A 25,121-nucleotide genomic window follows, 5' to 3' on the forward strand; every position below is an offset into this window, starting at 1 on the left:
CACTGAGAGACAAACCTGCTGTAGTACCCAGAAAGAGGGGCATCACCACGCCTGAGATGCATCCACTGGGAATAGGTGGAACAAATGTGAGCAAGATCGCCAACCCCAAAGAAGACAACTGCAGTCTCATCCCAAATATGCTTGGCAGTCGGAAGATGCATCATGGTGCAAGAAAACTGAGAGGTCATGCTCTGCCATAAGAGAGTGCAGACAAGAGCATCGTCGTCCTCCTACTTCTCATAGGAGGAATCGGTGGAAGGACGAGGAGGCCGCCGGATAACATAGATCCTGCGTCGAGCAATGAGGTAAGTTTCTACAGCGACCTTCCAATTGACATAATTGGACCCATCTAATGGAATAGTAGTCATCGGAGGGAATGAACCATCCCCCGAAGAAGAAGGACTAGACGATGAAGCCATAGCTGTGGGGAGAGTAGAACTAGTAGTAGCCTACCCAAGAGAGGGATCCTCGATGACGGGAGAATCCATAGACACAAACAGAAAGAAAACCCCACAAAGCAGAGACTACGCGACGGGTCCACGAGAAAGAATGCAGCTTCGATGAAGGAGAGGAGAAAACCAAGCCATGGAAGGTTAGAAAAGAAGATAAAGAAGAATCAGAGCCGCGGAGAAGAGCATAAACTCCTACGAAGGGATTTAGACCATAATGAAGGGAAAAAGAGAGGTTTGGATGTTAAACAAGGAGAGGTTTAAAGCAAAGCTAGGGGCGAGAAATAGTTGTTTACGGAGGTTGGAGGCGTGGAATAGCTGGAGGTGGATGGTATTTAGCAGAGATGGGGTGAGGGTGGGGCTGGAGACGCGTACGGAGGAGGGTTAGGGTTAGTAGGAGGGTTACGGAGGGGAATGGGGCCTAGAGGTGGCTTACGAAGGGGATGGTGGGGGGCTAGAGGTGGGATGGAGGGGGACTGGGGTCGGTAGGAGGTTACGGAACGGGGGTTGGGATTCAGAGAGGGGCGCGGGTTCAGGTAGGACGATACGGAAGGGGGGTTGGGTTCAGGGAGGGGTGCGGCTTCAGGTAGGGGTTACGAAGGGGGGAAATGGAGGAGGAAGGTGGCGGGAGTGGTGGTAGTGGTGGGGGTTAGTCGTGGTAGTGGTGGGGTTAGGTTAGATGAGAGAAATGACCGTGGTGGTGGTAGGGAGGGTTAGGGTTTTGGAATGAAGAGGGTGATGAAGAAGAAGAGAGAAGTCATGGTTAGGGTTTTGGGTTGTGAAGGGAGAGGTGGAGCATGATGATCCTCAATGAGTCCCTAGGGTAACCCTAGGGCTCTGATACCATGTTGAAGAGTGAAAAGAAGAAGAAGAAGAACAAGAAGAAAAGAGTGTAGTGAGTTGGGTGCTCCCCCTCACTAATGTATTCGTATATAAGGGAGAGACCATACAAAAAGACAATTATGCCCTTAAGACTAATATATTAACTTCTAACAGAGTCCTTGTTTCTAATGAGGGCAGAGAATGATCGCTTAGTATTGCCAAACTTGTCTCTAATGAGGACCCCTATACCGGACGGACCTAGATTCCCAACACTCGAGCCATCAAAATTGAGCTTCATCATAACAGGCAGTGGGGCAAGGGTCCCCCTTCTCTCGGCACTACTGCAAATCTCTCCAGCACCTCCTAAGATCCATGGAAGAGATGGACTTGAAACACGACAACGTCTTGGCTCAAAAGATCACAAGATAGATGATCTTCTAATACAGGGAAAGCAAGCTTTTGACTACATTATTGAAGGTATGTGCTTTTGTCTCCTTCCATAATGCCCATAGTGTAGCTAGTAACCCCAGGTTCCACAGAATATTTCCTCTCTTGGGCCAAAGCGCAAAAGAACCAACAATCAAATAGCTCAGAGATTCGAGATGGAAAAACACAAATCATTCTAAATCTCTCCACGACGTGAAAAATATCTCTAGTGACCTTTCAATGGAGGAACAAATGATCTACCGACTCTGTTTCGATGCAAAGGGCACAATGAGAACTTGATGGTTTCTCAAATGGTCGATCATTAAGATCTTATCCTGAAACACAGTCCAATCAAAAGCATAAACTCGAGACAGAGCGGAAATGCCCTGGACTCTATGCACAGGCAAGATAGGAGAGCTCAGAACAAGGTTGCGGTAAAAGGATTTGTGGTTGAATGATCCAGACGAGTCGCTGGTCCAAACCAAGTGGTCTATTCAATGGAGGCTAAAACCGGTATGTGTCAGTTTCACCATAAGCATTTACAATTTTCCATATGAATCTAAATAAGTCATGAAAAAAGAGGTAAATTAGGAAAAACTAATATTTTGGTGAATTATAAAAATGTTAACAGGAGATGTTACAATTAGATAACCGACACCGGAGTGCAGTGATGTTTTAGAGATTTTATAGGTTCCCATAGTTTTTTATTCCAAATGAAAGGAAGTGCGTGTGAGAGTGGTTCACTCTCAAACACATTTTTGATGGCGTATGTTTTTTCATTATTTAAATGAATTCTGCTGTGGTGGCAGATGAAAAGTGCAAAGTCCATATGCATGTTTGTTACCATTGGATCTTAAATCTCTATGAAGCATTTATAGTGGTAATCATCATAAAAAAAAGTCATCAGCATTTCGAAGTTAACAAAGACACCCCCCTAAACTATCAGTGGGTTTTCTTTAAAGTGACGGAGAGGAGGAAATGACTATAATGCCCTCGTCTTCCCCAACTAAAAATTAGGGTTTTCATACCTGAAAACTAAAAATTAGGGTTTGATTCAAACCCTTGTTTATTTATCAGCACAAACCCTCAGTGTAGGGGTTTTATTTGTCTTCATTCACATCATTGTCATGCTTTGCACAGAAACCCTAATATTTTAGATCTTTTTTTTGTTTTTACCAGTTTTTTTTCTTGAAATGTGGGGTTTGAGGTAGCCATGGAGTGGGGTTTCATTGTCTGTGATGGAGGTGACGGCAGCGGTGTCCGGAGGTGGCGACGGCGGCCGTGGGAAACGTGGAAGCAATTAATCTTGGCAGCGTGGGCCTAGGCAGCTTACGCAATATTGCCTCTATCCACCCCTTAGCCTACCCCTGCATACCCTTTCATGCATGTAAAGGACTTATAGTTGGGAAGCCACCCTACTTTAAGACACTCACAGTAGAAAATATCTATCATACATAGTAAAATATTTTACTATTTGATTTTGTCGGAGGCAATTGAAAAACGATGGACGAGACTGTCGATCAAGAATTTCAAGGCCATGGAGGTCTACATGATGACATAGTGTTTGAAGGGGACTTAGAATACCACTACTGTAAAGACCCGGCCCCACCAAGGGTCGGGAAAATTAATTTCTTTGATTAAATCTAGGTCATAGATCTTTCGATCAAAAATTAACGGCTAGATCTTCTATTTTGAATTTTCAGACAGTAGGATATGTAAATTAGATATTGGATCGATCCCCAATCTTTAAGATTCTTATGTATTTCCTATCCCGTAATAGATTAAACGATCTAAAAAAATCGACGGTCATAGTGTATTTTCGTCACTTTTAGAATAACCTATTTTCTGGGGCATCAAATCTTGTCCGTTCGACATGATTTTGGTTCCAGTAGATGGGTATTTCGAATACCTATCCAACAAACCCGGGATTTAGTGATTAAGACGTGATTTGAGCAAGTTATGACTCTTTTTCTGTTAGGGTTAGGCATAGTTACGAGTTTTGTCTTAATAGTCAATTTTTAGGAGTTCAAATATTAAAATTTAGTATTTTCCTTTTTAGTTAACTTAAGTAATAAGATAAGAATAAAAGAGACCTAATAGAGTGAGGAAACTCACCTTGTAATTGATATTGTTGAATAATGTATTAGGTTAGTTTAGACACTACTTGTATTAGTTAGGGATATTGTAGTCATTGTATGTTGTTGCCCTAGTTTGGGCCTATATATACATCATATTCATGAGGAGCTCCCAAGTGGAGACTCTCCATCCTTCACTCCTCTTCTTCTTCTTCTCTTCTAACCCTAATCTCATTTCTAGCATGGTATCAAAGCCAATGGGCTGATCCTTCTAAAAGGAAAGAAGAAGAGTATCTCCCTCCATGCCATCATCCCTTTCTCTCGTATCTCTCTCGTATCTCGTTTTCCTCTCCTTATCTCTCTATAGTTTCTCCCTCAATTCTTCTCCTTGCTCGTGTCCTTCCCTCCTTCTCCTCCTCCCACTGCCCCTCTTCCCTTTCCCCTGCTACAGTAAGCCACTACAGTAACTGCTACAGTAACCCGCTACAGTAAATCGCTACAGTAACCTACTACAATACCCAAATAAAAAAATAAAAATAAAAATAAAAAACCATTTCTATACCCTAGAAATCTCACTCTTTCTCTTTCATTTCGTCAAACCCATTTCGTTTTTAACCCATTTTCCCTCTATCGTATATCTCAAAACAAAACAAAAATCATGTTTGTATTACTTGTGTAAACCCATTTTGGGTTCTCCTCCACTACAAAGCTCTCTTTATTTTCTCTTCTCTATAGCATTTTTGGCCTATGGCCTTTGTCTTTCTCATCTCATCTTCAAGGTGCACCTCAAGTGTTTGATGAAATGTCTCAAAAGGGATTTTATGCCTTGAAAGTGTTCTTTTTGTTTCAAGTTGAAGGCCTTTGGCCTCAACTTGAGGGGGAGTGTTGTCTTGTATTGTTTCTTGTTGTTCTCTCGTGCTTGTCTTGTTGTTGTCTTCTTATCATCTCTTTCTTTCTATTACCTTCTATGTCTTTTATGTAGTTCTTCAAGGCGCGCACCAAGTATTTGATAAAATGTCTAAAAGATGTGTGGTGCCTTGTTTGTCATCTTTCCTTTGTCTTCTTCTCTACGGCGCACACCAAGTGTTTGATCAAATGTCCGAAAGCGGTGCAGTGCCTTGTTTGTCCTCTTTTCGTTGCAAGTTGAAGGTATTTGACCCTCAACTTGAGGGGGAGTGTTTTCATGTATTTCTTTGTGTCTTTTCTTAGGAGTGTTGTCCACTTTGTTGTTTTTTTCTTGAGGGGGAGTGTTGTTAGTGTTGTCTTTGTCTTCTTGAGGGAGTGTTGTCTTGTTTTCATGTCTTGTTTTTCATGTCTCTTCGTGTTGTTCGGCTTTATGCCTTATCCCTTCAAGTTATCTTCTTCCTCCTTTTCCGGGCGATGGCTTCCATATCCATCGTTGGTTGACTCTCTTACAGACGACTGTCTTTTCCCGTCGATCTCTCCTTTCCGGGCGATGGTTTCCCCATCGTTGGTCGACTCTTTTCAGGCGACGATGTTCATGCCGTCGACCTTGTCTCCAAGCGATGATGTCCCCATCGTTGGTTGGTTATCTTCCTCTTCTTATCTTCAGGCGACGATGTTCATGCCGTCGACGTTGTCACCAGACAATGGTTTCCCCATCGCTGGTTGGTTATCCTCTTCCTATCTTCTTATCTTTTCAGGTGACGATGTTCATGCCGTCGACCTAGTCTCCAGACGATGGTTTCCCCATCGTTGGTTGGTTATCCTCTTTCTCTCTATCCCTTCTCTCCAGGCAACGGTTTCTCCGTTGACCTTGTCTTCGATGGTTTCCCCATCAGTTGTTATCCTCTTCACTTGGCGTTGTGGTGCTTCGCCAATGTTCGTTGTGCGCACCTTTGGTGTGCCCCTTTTGCTTGCTAAATTGTAGATGTTCTTGCCATGGCGCCTCCATTGCCCTCGATATGCGGATATGTTCGCCGTGCTCTCATTCAGGGAGAGGCCCTATTTGATCGCTCTCGTTGTTGTGCTACTTCAGGAGAGCTACTCTTTTGATGGACATTGATTTCGATGCTGTTCATGGTGGCCTTTGTTTTTCTGTTTATGTTTTGCATTATGTATGTACCGCAAGTGTTATACCAAGCTGGATGTGCATGAGCTTCTTGTACATTTTTAGTTGTTGACGTAGTTCTTTGTAGCAAGCTTGAGCTTCATAGTATATACACTCCAGCTTGAGGGGGAGTGTTGAATAATGTATTAGGTTAGTTTAGACACTACTTGTATTAGTTAGGGGTATTGTAGTCATTGTATTTTGTTGCTCTAGTTTGGGCCTATATATACATCATATTCCCAAGTGGAGACTCTCCATCCTTCACTCTTCTTCTTCTTCCTCTCTTCTAACCCTAATCTCATTTCTAACAGATATAAATTAGAAAAGTGACTAAACTTATCAAGATTTAGTAGCAAACATAAAAAATATGACTTTTCTTATAAAACCCCAAAAAGTGGGTTTATCCCCACTCTTTGTACTCACGCCCAAATCGTGGAGGGAGAGTAGAAAGAAAAAAAAGAAGAAAAAAAGAGAGAGAAGAAGCCTAGATATCTTCAAGTTTCGATCTTCTTTTAAGTAAGTGGCCTAACCTATAAAATTTTGTCTTATATGGATTAATGTGTTGATTTGATTAGGTTTTGTTAGTCTTTTTGTCTCTTAAGATTAAATCAATAGTTTAGAATTCATTCTTTGCAATTTTGTGCCATCATAGATCGGTATATATTAAATCAAAGATGTAAAGGAACCTTTTTAGAATCTTTCTAGGGGTTTAAGAATAGTTTTTGAAAAAATCCAACTAATTTAAATCAAATTTACGGCATATATGGCTGTTTTTGTAAGTAAAAATAGTAAAACTCTGTTTTTGATAACCGCACTAAGTCTTCATCTTATTTAAATTTTTAAAGAACTAAACGCTAATTTTCAGCAATGAATTATTTTAATAAATTCACTAATCTTTTTCGGATTTTTCTGAGAATTTAATGCTGATCTTCAACGATGATCCGTTTTGATTAAAACACTACACAATTTCGTCTTATTCGGATTTTCTAAGGATTAAACATTGATTTTCAGCAACAAACCGTTTTAATAAATGCACAACATTGATTTGTCTTATTCTGATTTTTTTTAGATTTTAACGCTGATTTTCAGCGAGAATCAGTTTTAATTATCGCACAAAACACATCTGTCTTATTTGAAAATTTCAAAATTTTAACTTGTTTTTCAGCCAAAATCAGATTTCATATATAAGTTATGTTGGTTAATCGTGTTTGAAATTTTGTGGATTTTAACGCCGATTTTCAGCAATTTTATGTTCTTAATAATCGCACATAATGGTGTCATCTTATCTGAAATTTCTGAGAATTTGACCGTCAAAAGTTGTAGGTATGTTGATATGATTAAAAGGCTTATGTCTTTAAGTTATTACCTTAGGATAGAAGTTTTATTGTTGAAAGGTTGAATAAAAGATGTGATAACTATGTATGAATTTAATGAGTATGTTACTAATAAATATGTGGTTTAAGTATATATATGTGTGTGTGCGTGCGTATAGGTAAGTAATAACCTTTAGGATTTCCAAAAAAGAAGATATAGACTTTAAGAATTTAGTAACGAGTGTGATTATGAGGAAAGTACCAAATCATATAAAGGAACTTAGAGTGTTATGTTACTCTTTTCAGGGATATCACCACCGTTCAATCTTCAGGATCGTTTAGCTTCGATAGTTCGATCGGCACCGAATATCAAGGCAAGTGATAGTGACTTTCATATTAATGGTTTCCAAGAATGAAATCGTTGTTATAATTATGTTTTTTTGTGATTCTTGTTGCCTCTTACATACGATATTACATTGTTCGCTGACCTTGCGTTCGGACTCAACACTACGTCGTCATCATAAGCTTCTTCTACATATTCTTCTTCATCGTAGTGGTATTCTAAGTCCCCTTCAAAAACTATGTCATCACCTACACTTCCATGGCCTTGAAATTCTTGGTCGACAGTCTCGTCCATCGTTTTTCAATTGCGTCTGACAAAATCAAATAGTAAAATATTTTGCTAAGTAAGATAGATATTTTCTATTGTGAGTGTCTTAAAGTAGGGTTGCTTCCCTACTATAAGTCCTTTACATGCATACAAGGGTATGCAGGGGTACGCTCAGGGTTGGGTATCCCATGCGCAGTGTCGATCTATTGGTTTATCGTGGGAAATGCTGAGCATCATGCAAATATCTTTATGAGTCGGACAAAGCTCTTGCATTCCAAAATGAAACACATGCATGTCAGGATCCCAAAATCTGAGTGCAGCCCGAATCAAACCCCAATCAACACGGACAGAGGCAATATTGCGTAAGCTGCCTAGGCCCACGCTGCCAAGATTAATGGCTTCCACGTTTTCCACCCCATTGATCAATGCCAACAAACCATTGTTCGAGACTTGAGCCATCCCACTCGCCATCACTCGTATATGCCCCATGTAGTATTATCGAATGTTAAATGGCATACGATATCTTATTAGCTCAAATGATATCAGCATTCCCTTTTAGAAAAAAACACTTACGAATGTAAACTTTCCAACCAATTTTGACAAAGAAAAAGGCTTAAGAACCAAAATCAGCAGTTACGACTTACGAACTTATGATAATGAAGGAATTTTTCTCCTATAGCACCAAACAAAATTAACAAATAAAGGGTATACATATTTTACTTGAGAGACTTAACTAAAAAGCAGTTACAAACTTATGATAATGAAGGAATTTTTCTCCTCTCAAAATATTAACAATAGCACCACCAAACATAAAGGGTAATTTTCATTTAAATCAGCTAATGATACTTAACTAAATTCAGAGTAGCAAGCAGACAATATAACATGGAATCTATGTATCACAGAAGAATGTGATACTCTATGAATCACATAAGAAATATTCCATTATTGACTGCAAGAGAGAGAAGAACACGAACTGAAGGGATCTTGGCAACTGGGCTGAAGGTCTCATTGTAATCGACCCCAAAGGTTTGAGTATATCCTTTAGCAACTAGGAGTGCCTTCAACTTCTCAACAGTTCCATCTGGCAAATACCTGATGGAGAACACCCAACGACAACCAACCAACCTAGCACCGGATGGAAGAGGAACCAGATCCCAGGTATGGTTACAATGTAGTGCACTCATCTCAATGTCCATGGCAGCACGCCATCCTGGGTGAAAGAGAGGACTGTGGTAACAGAAGACAAGGAGGAAACAAAGCTTTTGAAAGTAGAAGTCAGACGGTCATAAGAGACAAAGTTAGAAATAGGATGTGCAGTGTAGTAAGACCGAGTACGAGAGGCAATAGGCGAGTCAGAAGGAACTACAGAGGAGGGTAGAGAAGTTACCTGGGTAGATGTGATTGGGATCTCGACCTGCGAAGACGATGTCTCTAGTGGAATAGGAGGAGGCAAGTCTTTGCGCTAACGCCTTTGGTAGTGCTTCTTAGTAGGTGGTGGAGCAGATGGTGCGACGGAAGGATCACCTGGAACATGAGCAGGTTGAGAAGGAGGTTCAGTGGTTGGAGGTTCCTGAACCGGGACCGAGTGAGGAATCAAAGGAAGGGATGTAGAAACCTCAGGATCCAAACGACCGGAACTAGGTACAGAAGGACTAAAGAAGGATTCAGACTAAAAGAAGGTAACATCGGCTGACACAAACCACCGATGAAGACGGGGACTATAACAACAGTAGCCTTTTTTAGTACAAGAGTAACCCAGAAAGACACTACGTTCCGACTGAGGATCGAGTTTGTCCCTATCACGACCCAAATGATGAACAAAGCTGACACACTCAAAGACACGAGGCGTGAGAGGCAAAGGATTCTGCTGAGGGTACAGAAATGGAGAGGAACCACGAAGGACATATGACGGTAGGCAATTGGCCAGAAAGCAGAAAGCAGAAAGTCAAAATTGCCTCACCCCAAAAAGACTTAGGGACTCTCATCTGAAACATTATGGTGCGACTAACCTCGAGTAAATAACGCAGTTTCCTCTCGGCCACACCATTCTGCTAAGAAGTGTAGGCACAAGATGATTGGTGAAGTATGCCATGAGAAGAAAGATAATTCTGAAACCCATGGGTAGCCGGGAAAAACTCCCTAGCATTATCAGTGCGAAAACATTTGATATTGCAATTAAATTGATTCTTTATTTCAGCATGAAAGATTTGAAAAGCAGAGAAGATCTGAGAACGGTCTTTCAGCAAATACACCGAAGTCATACGTGAATAATCATCTATAAATACTATAAAATACTTGAGTCCATTATTTGACGCGACCCTGGAAGGTCCCCATACATCTGAATGAACTAAAAGAAAAGGACTATCAACTCGACTAACGACTCAGGCAGAAAATGGCACCCGGTGATGCTTCCTGAGTTCACAAGACTCGCACTGGAATGAAGAAATAGACGTAGGAACTAATGACGTCTGCTGGAGCCGCTGAAGAGAGGGGTGGCCTAGACGACAGTGCCACTGAAAGGCGTCCACAGAGCTATCCAGCACAGTAGGAGGTCTACAATCAAGACGGTAAACACCATCCTCCTCACGTCCCGATCTAATCGTCTTCCCAGTCGAAAGATCATGAAACAAACAATAAGTGGGATAAAATGAGATGGAGCACTGGAGATTTTTCGTGAGTTGACTAACAGAAAGTAAATTGAAAGGTGATTTAGGAACACATAATACAGAAGATAACGAAATGCTAGGGGAGGGACACACCGTACCAATACCAGTGATGGGAGTAGTGGACCCATCAGCTAGAGTAATGGTATGATTGTCAGAGGAAAATGAGCGAAACGAAGAAAGCTGAGGCGTTACCAATCATATGACTGGAGGCCCCCGAGTCAATAATCCAGGACCCGGAACTAGAGAGTAAGGTCGTGGGTGAACTACCTGGCTGAGCAAAGCCTGTGGTGGCTGAGCAAAGCCTGTGGTGGGATGGTGAGCACTCTGACGGAAGCGTTGTAACTCCTCATAGTCTGCCCTAGTAAAGCTTAAAGAATCATCAACAGGTACAGATACAGAGCTGTAAGCAAGGGTGTCGGACGGGCTAGCTGTCGTGAGATGTACTAAGCGAGGGGGACGAAGCTTGAGGTGAAGCGTGTAGCAAGTCTCAATCTGGTGACCATTGAGCTGACAGTGGGTACAATAAAGACGACCATGTCCACCACTAACACGCCCACCACCACGTCCATGGCCACGAGCTCGTGGAAAGGAACCACCGCCCCTGACATGGAGACTACCACCATCATACGCAGCTAGAGCAGAGCTGTCAACAGGGGGCCGTGATGGAGTCTCGCCTAGACACTGTTGTGCACGTGAGTAGGCCTCTTTGAGCGAGAGAATGTTGCCTGAACCAAGAATCTAATAACGCAAATGAGTGAACTCAGGGCCTAGGCTCTCAAGATAGTGAACCACTCGAATATGTTCCCGCTGCAGGCGGAGAACAGAAACATCAGAGGTAAGAGGCATGAATATGTCAAGCTGCTGACACAAAGACACAAACTGGCCATAGTGAGCCTTAAGAGACATGTCACCACGGGGCAGGCTATCAAGATAGTGCACCACTATCTCAGGGCCCAGGCTCTCAAGATAGTGCACCACTCGAATATGTTCTCGCTGCAGGCAGAGAACGGTAACATCAGAGGTAAGAGGCATGAATATGTCAAGCTGCTGACACAAAGACACAAACTGGCCATAGTGAGCCTTAAGAGACATGTCACCACGACGCAGACACATCCACTCATAATACGTGGCACAGATTCGTGTGAGGTTCTCAACGCCAGAATACGTCAAGGCAGTGTGATCTCAAATCTCCTTCGCATTCGGGAGGAGAATCATAGTAGAGGAAGTAGCAGGGGTCATGCTCTGCCAAAGGAGAGTTTAAATCAATGCGTCCTCCTGGTCCCAGCGAGTATATGTAGGATCCTTGGGCGGGCGGGGGATCCTGACAAAGGAAACTGACTTTGCCCCGTCCAAGAAGATATGTTTCAACCGCAACTTTCCAGGAGAGGTAGTTGGTCCCATCAAGCTTGGCAGTGGCCAGCTGTGGGTAATAACCCTCCATAGGTGCCAAGTTAGGAGAAGAAGGAGAGCTAGCCGAAGTGGTGGGCTGGGTGCGGACTTCAGTGGTCATGCCTAGAGAGGGATCCACAATGACGAGTGGCTCCATGATGACAACAAATGATTAGAAAACAGAAATACCCACAGCAAAATGAAACAATCAGTCATATCGTGGCTCCCCAGACGAAGAACAAGAGATAATGAAGCCATGACGAAGATGAGGCGAAGCCGGGAAGGAAGAATCAAATAACAACGGAAATAGCTCGGTACATTGGAAAGACGAGGGTTAGGGTTCAAGAAGATAAAGGATATTTGGAACAGAAGAGGGCGATGAAGATGGAAGGGGTGGAGGGAAGCCTACTGTGGCAGTGAAAGGAGTGGGGATAGGTTAGGGTCGCAGAGAATAAAAGATTCTTAGAACAGAAGTGGGTGGGGGAAGGTGGAGGGGGTAGAGGCGTAGGTACATACGGAGGGGATGGTTAAGGAAGTGGAAGTGGGGTTACAGAATAAGAGGAGGTCTGCGTATTACGGAAGTGGGGTGGGGTGTCATGGGTATTACGGGAGGTGGAGGGCGTAGTTACGTACGGTGGGTGGGGGTAGTTACGTACGGGAGGGGAGGGGAGGGCGTATTGACGTACGGGTTGGGAGGGGACGTGGTAGTTACATACGGAAATGGGGGGGAATGGTTACGGGGAAAAAATGGGGATGGGTTGCCGTAGGTTGGTACGAGAGGGGATGTGGTAAGGGGATGGTGACGTAAGTGGATGTTGATGCGTTTTTGGGTTACGTGTTGGGGATGGGTTGCCGTGGGGAGAAGATGGGTTGGGGTGGTAAATGGATTTGGCTTTTGGTGGAGAATGATGAGGAGGGCGACGATGGTGTCCCCAGGGATCAAAACCCTAGGGCTCTGATACGATGTTGGAAAGGAGATGAATTGAAGAAAAGTGAATTAGGGCTACACTCCCCCTCATTGAAGTATTTATATAATAAAAGAAGCCTACAATGACAAGAATGCCCCTACTAGGCTTATTCTAACACAAAAAAAAGTAAAGAGTATAACCTAGTGAGTAAACTACAATCCTACACCCCGTGTGCAAGAGAAAGAGATGGAGGAATCAATAGCTTCGATAAGCCCTGTCCATAAAATGATCAAAGTACCCTTCTCACCCTTCAAAAAGATTAAAATGCCCCCTTGTTTTCCAACAGTGCTCATCCCTTCTCCCTCCCAAAACCCTCCTCCATCGTATTAAATTACTTGAAAAATACGATACAGTGAGGGTCGATACAGTTGATGATGGAAAAGGATGATTTCTATGTGGATGGCCGTAAAGGATAATCTGATGTGGGCATCAGAGAGAACACCATCGGAGGCAGAGAAAAGAAGATGTAAAGGGAGGTGAAGGTGTGAACTAGAGAAGTTTATTGGAAGAAAAAGAAACTATGAGAGACTACAATAGTTGTGAGACAAAGAGATACAAGATGACATATTTGGTCTATTTCCCAATTTGAAATTCATCCAAGAGAACATATTCCCTGTTTCTTCAAACCATGTGGCAAGCAGAGGTGACCTAGCCACAATTAACAAAGTTGCTGCAGCAATGGATCCATATCTGACATGCCAGGGTATTAGGAAAGGTTAGCATCTACACCATCAACGAAAGCACATCAAAATGCCTACATTTATGGGTGTCAACACCAATTCTTGGGGTGTGGGGTTGATGGATGAGGAAAGATGCCCACACCTAACCCACACTAAACAACTCACTTATTTGTTGTGATCCTATTTGATTTCAAATGATAAATTATCGCCCCCAGGGTATTAGGAAAGGTTAGCATCTACACCATCAACGAAAGCACATCAAAATGCCTACATTTATGGGTGTCAACACCAATTCTTGGGGCGTGGGGTTGATGGATGAGGAAAGATGACCACACCTAACCCACACTAAACAACTCACTTATTTGCTGTGATCCTATTTGATTTCAAATGATAAATTATCGCCCCCCCCTCCCCCCCTCTCAAAAAAAAAAAATAGGAAAAAAAAAACACACACACACACACCTCTCTTTCCTCCTCACCAACTGCCTCCAACCCATCTCAAAAGGATGTGAATCCATCTCGGACATCTCAGGGTATTAGGAAAGGTTAGCATCAATACAAACAATGGAAGCACGTCAAAATGCCTACGTTTATGGGTGTCAACAGCAATTCGTGGGCTGTCGGGTGCATGGAGGAGGAGAGAAGCCCACACTTAACAACTCATTTATTTGTTGTGATCCTATTTTATATCAAATGATATATTATCCCCTTCCTCCTCTTCAGCCACCATCATCTCTCTTTCCTCCTCGTCAACTACCCCCGAGTCCCAACCCATCCCAAGGATGTGAAAAACATCAAGTTGAAGGATGGTTGATGAAGCATGGTCCAACAAGGAGAAAACCGTCGCATTGGGTTCCTTCATAGCCATCTCCAAAAGAATAGGGTATTCTCAAGTGAGAACCCCAGTAAAGAAATGTGGTGAAAGGCAGGAATGCAATAACTCGGTAAACCACCCCTAACATTTTCTCAAGTCAATTGTGTCTATGTCAACAATGTTCCCATTTCAAAATCTATTGGAGCATGTAGAAAGATACTTCTAGCATATGGAGCCCTCCAAAATGAGGGACAAAAAAATGAGAAGAGACCCAAACAGCTGTTGAACTGGGATGAATGCCAAATTTGTCCGCTACAGGTCTCTCCGACGTGGGAAATATGAGATGGGGAAGATTGGTGGCATTTAGTAATTTGCCATGCTTTGCCACCACTCATTGAAATCATGTGATAGCTACCTTTACATCAAGGATAACGTCTACTTATAAGGTAAGTGACAAATGTTATCCCTGATAATTAACCGGATTGGGTTTCTATTGAGATAATTAAATTGCTAGCTTAAAATTTAAAAATAATAACAAAAAACATTTTCAAATTTTTAAGATTTTTTTAAATAATCAAAATTTCATTAGAAAATATCACAAATATATCAGCATTATCGGGACATTTTCACAAGAAAAATAAACTATAAAATATATATATATATATATATATATATATATATATATATAGAGGAAAAGGATTGTACGCTCGAGTGTACCTAACCTTAGGTACGCTCGAGTGCCAAATCACATGGGTCCCACATTTTTTTTGGTCATCTAAACCATTCTTTTGCAAGGCCCCATCATAGATAGGGTGTGTACCAAAAATCAGCACCATTGAATCATCCTAACCCCTCCAAAACTGGAGGGCAAAATGGGCAGATTTGTGGACAAACAGTGTCTGTCCATTTTGACCTCCACAAATGGATGGGTTAGGATGATCCTATGGAGCTGATTTTTGGTATGCACCCTATCTATGATGGGGCCTTGCAAATGAATGGTTTAGATGACCAAAAAAAATGTGGGACCCATGTGATTTGGCACTCGAGCGTACCTAAGGTTAGGTACACTCGAGCGTACAATCCTTTTCCTCATATATATATATATATATATATATATATATAGAGAGAGAGAGAGAGAGGAAAGTGTTGGTGAGCTTAAGCTCACCAAACTTATGGTGCGCTTAAGCTCCCCAATCACATGGGTCCCACATTTTCTGTGGTGATCCAAACCATTCATTTGCAAGGCCTTATCATAGATAGGGTGTGTACCAAAAACCAGCTCCATAGGATCATCCTAACCCCTCCATTTATGGAGGACAAAAATGGGCAGATTTGTGGACAAACAATGTCTGTGAGGAATAAGAGTGTGCGCTCGACCGCACCAAGCTTAGGTGCGGTCGAGGGCCAAAAACTCATGTGGGCCCACATTGTTAGGATGACCCAAAGCATTCATTTGCAACACCCCATCATAGATAGGGTGTGTACAAAAAATCAGCTCCATAGGATCATCCTAACCCATCCAAAAGTAAAGGGCAAAATGGACAGACACCGTTTGCCACAAATCTGCCCATTTTTGCCCTCCACTTTTGGAGGGGTTAGGATGATCCAATGGAGCTGATTTTTTGTACACACCCTATCTATGATGGGGCCTTGCAAATGAATGGTTTTGATCACTACAAAAAGTGTGGGACCCATGTGTTTAGGCCCTCGACCGCACCTAAGCTTAGGTGCGGTCGACCGCACACTCTTATTCCTCTCTCTCTCTCTCTCTCTCTCTCTCTCTCTCTCTCTCTCTCTCTCTCTCTCTATATATATATATATATATATATATATATATATATATATATATATCTCAGAAAAAATGAATCCTTTGAGATATTATCATTTTGGATAACTATTGCAATGAAAAGAATTTTAACAAAGATAATTTTCAAATAGGTTGTAAACAACAAATATTAATAATTGGTGTAAAGTCAAAATGCAATTCTTCCATGTAAATAATCATATCAATGCTTATCTGGACACTCCATTGTAAAAAGCATACCTCCCAAAGCTCAAATGGAACTGCATAGTCATTGTATAATTGAGTAATACTCTTCAAATCGAGTGATATCTCTTTCGCTTTGTCTCTGGCAGCTTTTGCAAGATTTCCATCGGACACTGGATCCCTTTGCGGAGATGGGTCATTTGGAAGTGATTCACTTGTGCCAGAAGACTCTTCTAACCTCAATGCTATTGCCTCCAACTGTTCTTTAATTTTCATTTGAAATTGAAGAACAGAGAGCTTCCCTTCCACCAAATCCAACAATCCACTATCAAAAGTACCCCCTGTTGAACTTACTGGAGCACCACTGTTGGTTGCAGTTTTCGCCTGCAAAACTGCACTACTGAGGTACAGACGCCTGGTTTTGCCAAGACATCACATATGCCACAAGTCATAACAGTGTTCCCCCAAATTCAAATTTACAAAATAAGTCAAATAAACCACTAACATAAAAAAATATTAAAAATTGTTTTCTTCCCCGACATACCTTTGTTCTAGGGTAGGGCCATCCCCTGCATTAGCATAGCGCCTTTCTGCTAATCTTAACAGGAGATGAGCGGCGAGGATATGTTGTCTTTTCACGATATAATATCGTGCTAGAAGTTCAAGATACTTCGCACGATTTCCAGTATATTCCTGCAAACGACCTACCGTAGAACCCGCTGAAGTAATCGCAGAAACAGGCTGAACCTACAGAAGAAAGATCAATATTGATAAAACATTGGGAAGGTAGAGAGACAACATTAGATATTATTCACCTATGCCACAAATATCTTCGATATTTTCAAAATATATTGATCTTATCCCGATATTTTGATAAAACGACAAAATCCAGATACAACCTCGAGAATTTAAAAAATATAGCAATATTTTCATTTATTGCGATAATATCACGATATTTTTACAATATTTTTGATATTTTGTATTTTTATTTTTTTTTAATACATATATTTTAAAATAGTTTTATTTTATCATTTTTTCTCGATATAAACCCGAAAAAATATAAAAAAAATATTTTATATATCTCGAGATTTTCCCCTGCCGAGAAATTCCTGAGAACGATATTTTTGACAATTATTCACAAAGCTTCCACACTCAAACATTGCAATCTCGACAGTTGTTTCAGATGTATTAGTTAATAAGAGTGTTGAGAAATGTTAAGGGAACCAAAATAAATTTATTCTGATAAACAATCTCGAAGCTTAAAGCAGAAGTTCAAGCACCCACACCTCTTGTATTGGCTCTCGGCCAGCACTCTGTAGAAAAGGAACCAGATCAGATCCTCCATACTCCAATAATTCGTTTTCAAGGCCAAGGTCAATCATTGTTCTGTACAAATGTTCATGAAAGGCTCTGTCGGGCGACTGAACACTGAGCTGAACAATCTGGCATATGTACCTGTCCCGAGAAGCCTGGTCAAGGACAGGTCGTGCACCGGTAAATCTAACAGAAATGCCAGACTCCCTTTGTGCATCCCGATTTCCAATTTCACCTTCAAGAGAACGAAGGGCATTGGTGATTATCTCATAGAATTGCTTGCGTTGAGCAAGTGCATTTTCTCTGCGGCTCACATCAATTTTTTCATTGAGAGCATCACCCGTGGGATCAAGAGCCTGAGCCTTTTGCAGTGGTAAGCGGACCACAGCTTCATAAAATCTACAATAATTAAAACAATTCAGGATTATAAGAGAGGAAAAACAAGCTAAAAATAGGGGAAACAAAAAAGGGGGTGATAACACAAATAAAGCTTTTATTTTAGTGAACAAAGCCAACCTTAAGTCTTCAAATCGTTTGCATACAGTGCTCAAATCAGCAGATTCTGGAACTTTAGTTAAGAAATTGAAAGCATCTCTGGCAAGTTTTTCCTTCTCCTCAGTGTCGGCGGTGACAGCAGCTCTCTCAAGACACTCTACCGCTAGGAAAAATTTGTAGTCAGACTCATTGTAATAGCTTGGACTACCCTCCCGTAATTTCCCACTGACATCATCTACTGTCCCCCTGCCATCCGGACCAACGTAGTACTGGAAAAAAATGAGCACCGTAAGATTTATACTTTGAAAATTAGAAACAACTTTAGAACGAAAATTAAAACACATTCATGAAGTGAAATGGCTGATGAATCAGATATTATATGCACATCTCAGGTGATCTCTATGAGGTTTCCTCCACGGTTTGAAATTTCGGTTTCGGTTTCGGACTTTCGGCCGAGATTCAGTAGAAAAAGAAAAAGGAAAAATTTCAGATTTATGTGATTTCAGTGTCGATCCCAAAAATCCAAAATTTCGGTATTTCGGCCGAAATTTAAAACCATGATTTCCTCCTAAACCTACCAGACTTACACAACAGAAGCTCAATAGAATTTATCTAGCTGATCAGAATTACCTCCATAAGTCCAGCTATAAGTTGTGTAGCAAGCTGGTCGCCCTCCTCAGAACAAACGAGTTGATGGAATGTCAATTGAACTAGTTGTTGGCGTAGACTAGTATCAAATGCTTGAACCAAGCGAGTAACATTATGTTGTGAAAGAAGTTGAAGTAAAAAAAGTGCTTCACCGGATCTTCGAAGCAGTCGCCTAATACATTCCATTGCCCTCACCTATACGACAAACATGAGAAGTCAAGAGAAAAGACGGAATGGCCCTTCACAGGTTATGTCACAAAAAATCGTTCTCGAGATTTCACGGCAAGGTAAAATCTCGGGGGAATGATAAAATAAAATTGTTTAAAAATATATAAATTAAGAAAAAAAAAAATTAAATAGCATAAATGTAACGTCAACATATTGTGATATTACCGCGGAAAATGAAAACATCACTATAGTTTTAAATGCTCGGGATTGTGTCGTTTTATCAAAATATCGCGATAAATTCGCTATATTTTGAAAATATAGGAGATATTTGTGCCATAGTTCAGAGGAAATGGGACCAAGCAACGATTGATTTACCTCCATGGCAGCCAGTTCCGCGGGACTATATGGAAGTCGTTGCCTTTTATTAGATGGCACCCCATTACCTGATTCAATGTTCCGTGAATGAGTGCCGAACAAATCCCTCCCCATGCTTAGGTCACCAGTTCCTAAATTTGAACCAGTTCCATACAGAATTGAACCAGTCATATCTCCTAGTCCAGCAACGCAACCATAGAGCCCCCTTCTCTGATTTCTTCTATGCCGTAGAAACTGTTCTAATGAGCGAATTTTGCTCTCAGCGATTTGCATCGCACCAACAGAGAGTCTACAAATAATAAGCTCTCTTTCAAACCCATCATGAGAACTAACTTTGCCACTGACAACCATCACGGGAAGTTCCCACATTGGGAGAAGCAACCTGGATGAGCACAAGCAAAGCCCTTCATGGGCCCCAGAAAATACAGGCTCCGCCTCCTGAACAACCTGCCCCATGCTGAACCCTCCAGGAGGAGTTCTAGTGTTTGACAATGCACTGGTACCTCCAAGCTGTGGCATTCCAACAACTCTCGGATCCTCAAATGCCTCAGCTGCTTTTTCAGCAACTGTGTTGCTTATTAGGTTGTCTTCAACATAGATTAGCTTTGCCGCCAACATTAAACACATTGCCGCAGCCTCTCCAGCTCCAAACCGATTGAAGAAGTCCTCCAATATTGATCTGGGCACATTGGACTCTAATAAACTTCGCAGAATGTCCACCGGCCTGTTCAAAACTAGTTCCAACATGCCCATACTACTAAAGACAACAATCCTCCTTCTAGGTAAGATGTGTTGAGTTGCTAGGTCTCCTCTAGCCCAAAGTTTCGCAGATGCCTTTTCATATAATTGCCCTAAGACATCAAACCCACAAGTTTCGGCATCTGAATACAATGATAGGACTGTAGCGGCAGTATCTGGGAGAGGTAAAATATCGGCCACAAAAAGCATTCGACCTTCAATGGCTATGGATGATACTGACTCACATAGTGCCCTAGAACTTCTTGCACTCACTCCAAAGTTAGCAGAGAGTGCCGGTTGTGTACTTGAATCCCGATTCATTATCAGAAGAGATGACATGGTTGGAAGAGATGAAACAGAAAGGACGAGAGTGCCAGCAGAGTAATAAGCGCCTTCTACCTTCAATACACGATCCTCTGAGTGGGGTCTACCAGCAACAGACATGGTTCCAAAAGTTAGCCCACCACCACCACTCAAAGGAGGTGAAGGCCTAGTTGTCACAACTTTTAAGCAGGATGGCCTTTGATAAGCATTGCTTAATCCAGCTAAACGTCCAACAGAACCATTATTTCCACCAGATGGAGAAGTGGAGAGGTACATCCGTTTACCATCTGACAAAACAGCAACAAGGTGTAGCCATTTTGATTCCACGGTAGATAAAGGAGCCATGGAAACTATAGATGGTTTTGCAGGGTGCTCTACTCTTGGTCCTACAGACCGACGACCTCCAAACTGTGCATCCCTATGATCGATCAAGTTCCTCTCTTCTGCAATTCTCTTAAGTGGGCCATCACCATTTATCCCTAGATCAAACACCTGAAGTTTCATCTCTTCTGTTCGTGTGTACAGAATATGCCTTTCATTATCAACAACCATATCGACAATTGGATCAATGGCTCCAAATTTAAGAACATTTGGTACAACCCACCTGAAGGACAAAATGGCAATTTAAGCTGAGAAACATAACAGCAAGAATAACTGTAGCCTTCTGATACTGTCAAATAGACACAAAAGCATCTGATGCTATAAAATATGTTGAAGTGCACGTTATGTGCTTTTTATTTTCCTCTAACAGCTGAAATAAAAAAAATTTATTAAAATCCATTCAAAAATAAAACTAAGAATAGAGTCCATGACAATCCAAATGGCCAGCAACACCACAACAGCAAATAAAGGAAATGTAAGAGCGCCCAGAATCAAAAACTACTAAAGAAGCTCCTAAAAATATGCCCAAGAGGAAAAGACAAGTAATCATTCAAAAAAAAAAAAGAGGAAAAGACATATTATATACCTTGAAATAAGACTACCCACACCTGTTGTGAGGCACACTTTACGACAACGCTTATGCCAACCTAAGCCAGTTGTGTAATGCATCTCATAAATGTGACCATCATGGCCTGCCAAAAAAATACGACCCTTATCCGTGCATGTAATGCAAGTCATAGTGACTCCATCAGACGATATTGTATACTCAGGTAAAGGCTGTAAGGACAGATCTGCATATGGATCTCCTCCATCACCGCTTGCGGAGCAGCATACTCCTACAAGAATCAACTAACAACATAAAGGGTGCATGAGTATTAAATAAATACCAGATTTATTACAAAAGAAATTGAAAAAATTACAAGGCCAATTCGTGTCATGATGCAGATATAGCTCGCGATGATAAGCACAATATCAGTTTCGAATATCCTACAAAACGAAATTATGTTAAAGAGTTCAGATCGTTTAATATTCATTTACATTACAGTGTCTATATGTTATTTACATTACTAGGATAAGGCCCGTCATATATGGGCCTAGTGGCATATTTTGTAATTATTATGAAGTAGAAATTTTATATAAAGCAAATAAATCATGGGATTGGATTTTAAGTTTTTAACCTCTACAAGATCATTCCCCTGCCTAGTCTTTTTTCCTTCTCTCCACTTTCTCCCTTCTTACTCCAGTTTTTCCTTCCATGTGAATTGGATGCAGGTGGATTATCAAAAGCTTAACACGGTATCAGAGATCATAAACTATGATTTGTGGACACGGACACGAGTCGCGTGTCAACACAGTGTCAGACACGGCAAACCACCAAAACTTAGAAACCAGGGCACGACTAAAATAGAAAGCCTATATAATTATGATTTGTGGATACGGATTTGTCTATCGAGTTGCAACACAGATACGGGTTGTCTGGCATGGCAACATTTAAAATTCTAGGAAAGGTGACACTTACGTTCATATAAAATTACTAATTACTATCATAATTTGTATCAATAATAATATGGTATTCATTTGATAAACTAATAAATCTTAAAATTAATAAACAATAATCTCAAACAAGCATGAGATAATCAAATAACAACGCATTCATCAATTTAATCTAGTTCTCATCCTTCTCCAATATGCAATGAGAAAGAGAGACAATTATGATACAATGAATATAGTATTGGAATAAGAGTTTGTTTAGGGTTTTAGGTTTAGGGGAAGGCAGGCGAGGGGATATAACAACAAATATTAGTCAAAGAAGAGCTAAATGAATAGTGTCTGATAAGTAAACACAATATTCAATAATAAAACAGAATATCACACTTGACATGGTACAAAAATGTGTCCACGCACCCACATTAAGTAACACTTCTAGCAGTACATTTAAAGTGTCGAAAGGAGTGTCGACACGTGTGTTGGCAATAAATTCGAAGTGTCGGCTAAATCATGGATCATAAACAAGATTCATGAGAAATGTTCAGCAATTCGAAACCCTAATTCTCCATTCCTCTCTTTTCTTTTACCTGTTGGGTCTCTCTTACCGCTTCCAGATATGATAGCTCAAACTTATTGCCTTCTCCAAGATTGGAGTCCTTGCACCTTGGGCACATTGTCAAATCCAAAACACTAGCTTCATACCTCAACCATTAGAGTACCTAACCCTAGCCATAGCCATCTTTGAATCCTTAAACCAAGCCATAAATCTATTCGAACACTTATCCCTCCAAAACCCTTGCCTTAATCCCATTCAAAATCCCATCCCTAATTCTATTTGAAACCCTAGTCCAAACTCCAAATTATATTCAAAACCCTAGTCCTGGTCCTATTTGAAACCCTAATCCTACCATCTCCTTTATTATTGAAACTCTAGGGACTTCTCTTCCATTTGTGCACAAGCATCCCCTGGAGTGCCCTGTATTTCTTGTGCCCTAGAGTACTCCAGACAATTTATTACTCTTTGGTGCTAAATCAAAGAGGATGCAGTGTAATGAAGTTGTTTTCCTGAAGTTGTGGTTCTGTTTTGCTTAAGATGTATTGTGAATTCTATTCTTAAGATGTATTGTGAACTGCTATGCTTATGTTTAAAACATGCCATGTATTTGTGTAGCAGCCGTGAGTTTGTGTGAAGACTATTGTGTCTTTGTGTGACTGTTGTGCTCTCGTCTGTCGACTTATAAACATCTATGAGGCTGCCGTCCCCTTTTTCATGGACTGTTGTGCATGAGTGCATCTTTGTGGACTGTTGTCAACCCGTGACTCGACACGTGACTTGATTTCTTAATTTTACGACTCGTGACTCGACTTGACTGGTGACTCGTAAGAGTTTTTGACAAGAACAGAAATTTAATTGAAAAAAATATAATTATATATCAAAAGATGAAGCGTGTAAAAAATATAACCCAATAGCACATAGATAAAGCACTCAGCCAAAAATATCTATCTATAATCTATAACTAGCAAAAACCCCGTGCGATGCACGAGCCGACAAAGAATTGTACATACCACATCATAGGTTGATCTAAACCATCCATGTGATGGAACACAACATAAATAGGTTGCGCCCGTAAAATAATTTCCATAGGCCAATCCTAGCCCTCCAATCTATAGAGGTTTCGATAATTGTTGTTCCTCATAAGGTGCCCAGAATTCGTCAATATTTTTGCAGGTGTTCTGCATTCGTAATATCAAACTTTCCGTAATTTGACCCGCACATAGTGAATAATGAAAAGTAGTTCCCGATTTCCAACCCGACTGGGTTCAACCCGACCCAACCCGATTTACAATTTCCTCAACCCGACCCAACCTGATTTCCAATTCGGGTCGGGTTGGGTCGGGTTGACCCGATTTGATATGGTACGAATTGTTGACCACCTCAACTCAAGCCGGGTTGTTTTGGATTTTGACAACCAATAGTGAGTCACCAATAATCAGTTTTTTTAACTCACAATCGGTTCTCAAAATCCAAACCAAACAGGGACTAACAATTAACAAAGGGAAATGATATCCGCACTACTATATTTTGATGATTACACTCCTCACTTTATTAAAGTACGGTATGGCCCGCACCATAGGATTATCCAAACCGTCCATTTTGGCCTGTGGAGAGTATTTCAGTGTTGAAAAAGAAAAACACATATACAGAACTTCTTCAGATGGAACCCAAGTTCAGGTTTCGGGTAGGGTCGGGTTGCCCGACAACCCAACCCGACCAGACCCGATCCGATTTCCAATTCGGATTATTTTTCCCAACCCAACCCGATTTGCGAAAAAGCTTAACCCGACCAGACCCAAATTTGGGTTGAACCCGACCCGCGTGGGAACATCCAAGTAACAACTATGGTTTCAAATTATATATAGTGCTAATGTCCTCACTACCTATTTTATAATGGCACTACTCACCGTATTTTGATGATCGCACTCCTCACTTTATTAAAATGTACGGTATGGCCCTTACCATAGGATGATCCAAACCGTCCATTAGATGGGCCACTGCCTACATAAGTTGTGCCCCAAAAATAATTTTCATAGGTTGATCCAAACCCTCCAATCTATAGCGGGTTATATGTTGATCCATGTGATGGAACACAACATCAATCGGTTGTGCCCATAAAATCATGTCCATAGGTTGATCCTAGCCCTCCAATCAATATAGGCTGATCCTAGCCCTCCAATCGATAGAGGTTTCCATAATTGTTGTTCCTCTTCAGGTGCCCGGAATCCGTCAATATTTTGCAAGTGTCCTGCATGCGTAATATAAAGTAGTTCTTTCGTCATTGTCATATGTCTTTACCTCTTCTTCGTAGTTTTTTTTCGTAATTGTCATAGACAGGTACCCCGGGTCGGTACTTTTCGTATG

The 25,121-nt window shown here is 41.1% G+C and overlaps 1 protein-coding gene across 2 annotated transcripts in view; it reads right to left on the bottom strand.

Moving 5' to 3' along the window:
- The window catches only part of LOC143863637 (nuclear pore complex protein NUP155-like), a 58,037-nt gene that overhangs the window by 14,779 nt on the left and 18,137 nt on the right, over positions 1–25,121 (bottom strand). Inside the window, exons 4-10 of one of the 2 annotated variants that reach the window (XM_077374361.1) lie at positions 21,300–21,562; positions 19,271–20,936; positions 18,710–18,922; positions 18,101–18,348; positions 17,557–17,983; positions 16,815–17,011; positions 16,328–16,685 (exon numbers count right to left, since the gene is read on the bottom strand). In XM_077374361.1, coding sequence (XP_077230476.1) covers positions 16,328–16,685; positions 16,815–17,011; positions 17,557–17,983; positions 18,101–18,348; positions 18,710–18,922; positions 19,271–20,936; positions 21,300–21,562 — 3,372 coding nt within the window. Of the gene's footprint in view, positions 1–16,327; positions 16,686–16,814; positions 17,018–17,556; positions 17,984–18,100; positions 18,349–18,709; positions 18,923–19,270; positions 20,937–21,299; positions 21,563–25,121 lie in introns of both variants that reach the window. The other variant, XM_077374360.1, reaches the window with a different exon arrangement.

This window comes from Tasmannia lanceolata, unplaced genomic scaffold, assembly GCF_043159265.1.
Source record: "Tasmannia lanceolata isolate RefF3 unplaced genomic scaffold, GAP_Taslan_0.1 ptg000044l, whole genome shotgun sequence".
NCBI classification, from domain to species: domain Eukaryota; kingdom Viridiplantae; phylum Streptophyta; class Magnoliopsida; order Canellales; family Winteraceae; genus Tasmannia; species Tasmannia lanceolata.